Source organism: Entamoeba nuttalli, assembly GCF_000257125.1.
Source record: "Entamoeba nuttalli P19 unplaced genomic scaffold asmbl_4888, whole genome shotgun sequence".
NCBI classification, from domain to species: Eukaryota; Evosea; order Mastigamoebida; family Endamoebidae; genus Entamoeba; species Entamoeba nuttalli.
In genome coordinates this window covers 1-4251 of record NW_008577107.1, presented here as the reverse complement: position 1 = coordinate 4251, position 4251 = coordinate 1, and the positions used below count along the sequence as shown (strand labels likewise).

General features: G+C 24.5%; 3 protein-coding genes across 3 annotated transcripts; 2 read left to right on the top strand and 1 right to left on the bottom strand.

Moving 5' to 3' along the window:
- Positions 1 to 70: 70 nt before the first annotated feature.
- Positions 71 to 1147, top strand: ENU1_115000 (hypothetical protein; the record flags this gene model as incomplete). The annotated part of the gene is made up of 2 exons (XM_008859665.1): positions 71 to 282; positions 331 to 1147. 2 exons carry the CDS (start codon positions 71 to 73, stop codon positions 1145 to 1147), a joined length of 1029 nt encoding a protein of 342 aa, XP_008857887.1.
- Positions 1148 to 1157: 10 nt separating this feature from the next.
- On the bottom strand, positions 1158 to 3575 carry ENU1_114990 (hypothetical protein; the record flags this gene model as incomplete). Its single annotated transcript, XM_008859664.1, has 1 exon — positions 1158 to 3575. One exon carries the CDS (start codon positions 3573 to 3575, stop codon positions 1158 to 1160), a length of 2418 nt encoding a protein of 805 aa, XP_008857886.1.
- Positions 3576 to 3801: 226 nt separating this feature from the next.
- ENU1_114980 (Rap/Ran GTPase-activating protein, putative) lies at positions 3802 to 4204 on the top strand (the record flags this gene model as incomplete). Its single annotated transcript, XM_008859663.1, has 1 exon — positions 3802 to 4204. A coding segment is annotated over one exon (403 nt), but the record flags the coding sequence as incomplete, so codon positions are not given.
- Positions 4205 to 4251: the final 47 nt, after the last annotated feature.

Below are 4251 nucleotides of genomic sequence, written 5' to 3'. Positions count from 1 at the left end.
AAAAAAAAAAAGAAAAACTTGAAAATAAAAATAATTAATTTTTTCTTTGTTATTAATTTGTTGTTGCTCAATGACTTATGTCATAGTTACTCCTAAAAGAACACCTTCTATAACACCTTCTTTACCTAAATTTTGTGATGAAAATGAATGGTTTTATTTCCATGAAATTAGACCATTAATAAAACAAACATTTCCTACAATCAATAAATGTATGTCATATTTAATGCCAACACCTGAACAAGAAAAATTAGAACCAAAAACATATAAATTTCAATTACAAGAGTTTGTTCTTCTTTTAAGTATAATAAATATAAATATTTATATTAAAAGTGGAACATTTCAAGGGGTTTTACAATTAAATGGATGGTTTTGTAATGGTACAGAAATTAGATTTAATTTACCTCAATGGCAAAAATTCCCAATCTTTGCTAAAATTCGAGAGTCTCAAATATTACAAATGCAAGAGTTTTATCGTCAATGTTGTATTATTTTGGATGAAACAACTAAAATAAAAGAAAATCATACAGACTTAAATAAACTTATTATTACTATAACTAATATTATTGAAGCATGTGCAAAAGCACTTAGACTTTTAGACAATCCTCCAAAAAAAGGACTCTTTCCAGAATATGAACCATCTTTATTATATCAAGAGCCTCAGCCACCAGCAAATTGTATTTTTGAAATTTATATTCAACACAGAGAATTTATAATTAAAGTCTATGGTTTGGAAATAAAACAAGTTGAATTATCTACTTCAGTTGAAACACAAAGAAATTCATTCCAATTAACTAGACCTGTAATTCAACAATCAAAATTGAGTCCTGGGTTATCCAAAAAATCCAAAACAACATTATTATCTAGGTCTCAAAGTGCTCAACCAGATGACTTTTTACTAACATCAGTTGAATGGGGATGTGGAGAAGGAATGATGGGTTATCCTAAAGGAACTAAGCCTGTTGTAATCCAAAATAAGTATCCTACCGTTACATATTTATATAATAAATACGAAGTTACTGTAATGGCTAAAAGAGAAGTTCATATCACTATTGAACAACTTGACTCAATTTATAACGATATTCATGAATTACAAATACAATGGACTCATGTTTTGCATAACTTAAAACAATTAATTTTAATTCAATAAGTATTCAATTTTAATATATTTCTAAAGTAGCAATAACTTTATGAGCTATTTCTACCAATGATGGTATCATTTGAGATGCCTTAAAATAAACGTCTTTAATAATTTGATTATTACATTTACATACAACATTATTCTCAATAATTAAATGACCAAAATTTGTTAATGTTTCAATAATGTATAATGGTTGTTTTATTAATAAAATTGTTTTAAATGTTTGACCTGTCAATAATTGTAAATAAGGGATATATAATGTTTGGTCAATTGGGATTGTTTTAGATACAAAAGCATACATATTTTTAATAACTACCTCTGATGAATCTGTAAAAAGATGGAATGATTTTTTTGCAAATGAAGGAATATAAAGAGTTATGTTTTGAGGAAGATATGTTAATGCTTGAATCATAGCCCAAATAACTGATGTAACAGAGTCATCATGAAATGTTGAAATCATTGTATTAATATTTTCCATAAAGAAATTTAAATGTTGAATTATAAAAGAAGAACATCCACTCATAATATCTCCTAATAATCCATATGAATCTTGAATAATAGTTTTATGTAATTGTGGAAGAGTAACTTCAAATATTTTAAACATTTCATTTTGATGAGAATTAATAAAAGAAATCATATATGATGTACTTTTCTTATATAAACATTCAAATACTCTTAAACATGAACTAACAATATCAGCAGATTCTATGAACGTTGTTATACATTGAAATGAGATAGTAATTAATGTATTTATCATATCATTTGAAATAGAATGAAATAACGTAATATTACTAAATAATGTAGTCAAACAAATATCTATAACATCTTCATTTCTATTATTTAGATAAATACATTGTATTAATTCATTTTGAATACTATTTTCCATTTCATTAGTTAAATTAGTACCTAGTGTTTCTATGACTGAACTAAGTAAATCACAAACATTTAATAATGGTTGACCTTTTAAATTTTTAATTGTAGGAACAATTAAAATAAAAAGTTGATTTAATTTATCTTTAAATAATCCACCATTAATCAAATTATTTAATGTTTGAATAGAAATACATGAAATTGTATAATTATTATCTCCAATAAGTTTTAATAAATAATTATATAATGAATTCTTAATTTCTGGTGATGTTCCAATAACTAATGTTGGTACATTCCCAATAAATTCAATAGCAATTCTTTTAATATATGTATTTTCATTCATAATATTTTGTATTGGAATTATACAAAATCTCCCAAATCTATCAAATAAATCATTTTCATGATAACATGGTACTGAAACATTGAGAATTCTAATTAGTACTTCTATATTTCTCCAATCATTTTGAACTTGTTGTCTTTGTTCATAACAATGACACCATGCATTAATATATGTTCCAACAGTATTTGAATCAAATGAATTATTAATTAATTCAAATAAATTAAATACTGAACTACGAACAGATGTATCATAATCATATTGTTCATCATCACGAATCATAACTTGTTCTTTTTGTCTTGTTTGATCTTCTTCATTGATTTTATAAATAAGTTCTTCTGTTAATAAACATCGTTCAAAGAATAGTGGAATAAATTGAATTAAGAAAGGAAGTGTTTCTTCTGCAAATTCTGATGATAATGAAATAATAACTTCAGTACATTCAATAAAAACAGCTTCATATTTATCATTTAATAATATTTGAACAACTGTTTGTATTTGTTTCATATAATGTGGTATTTCTTCAATATAAATTTGAGGAATAGAAACTAAAAATGAACATAGATTAATTCTATATTCCTTGTCATCATAAATCTCTGTACAAAATGTTCTCATTAATAATTCTAATGCATTAGATAAAAATGGTGCTTCAAAAAGAATGAGCTCTGTAAATGTGTTTAATACTTTTGATTTTAAATTAATTGGAATTGAAGGAAAATAATGAAGAACCATTTCCATAAGTTTTTCAATTGTTGGATAAAATGATTTATCTAAACTCTCAAAATGGTCTGTAATAATAGTGTCAAGAAGTTCTATTCCAAATTGTACTAAGAATGCTTGTGTTGATTGTAATGAAGAACCAATGAATTGAATAATCATTTGACTAGTTAATGGACTTTTACAAAAACATAATGTTAAAATAGAACATCCCCCTTTCATTATATATTGTTTCTCATCTCTTATTAATTTAAAAATTATTTGAATTGTTTCAATATAATCTACGGTACGTCCATCTTTAATTGCTTGTCTGAGTAATGATAATATAATTGTTAAATATACTTCGTTTGTTGTATTTAACAATAAATATTGTAAGTAGATTGCATAGTCTTCATAATGATAAACAACATCTAACAATTGTAATACCTCATTTTGTCTTTGACAATTTAAAGAAGCTTCAACAATTTGTTGGATAGTTTGTAGTTTGTTGTGATCGGGTTGAAATCCATTCATTTGTTACTTGATTATTTTCGTCATTTAATCACTTTCTTCAAATATAATTTAAGTATAGTACTTTTATTATAACTATGAATTTACGATATTGAAACTATATTAAAACTATTAATGATACTTTATTTTTTCACAAAAATAAAAATGAAACAAAAAAGAATAAAAATAAAAGAAGAAGTAGTTTAAAATAGAACATTGAACTAAAAACTTTAAAGGAATTTCTATTTTCATGGGATCATTGGAAGAAATCATTAAAGAAAGAGAACGATACAAAGAACTTAGTTTCCAATACAAGAAGAAAATTGCTCAATTAAATTCATTAATTAAACAACTTGAAGACCAAATACAAATTGTTCAAGAAAAAACAAGAGAACGAATGACACAACTAAAGGCTAATGAAAGTAGAATATTTGAGGCAGAAAGAAAAGAAGAACAAAGTGATGATATTACTATTTTAAAAGAAGAATTAAATGTGTTATGTAAACAAACAAATAGTTATGTTTCTCTTTATCAAAAGAAGAAAGAAAACTATGAAAAAGGATTAAAAATTGTGAAAGAAGCATTTGAAGAAAGACTAAAAGAAATTTATACTATTGGAGATGACATAGATAAACGTATTAAACGATCAAAGAGTATGCCAATCATATTTTTTGAAGAAGATGATGATAAAGAAGAAGAA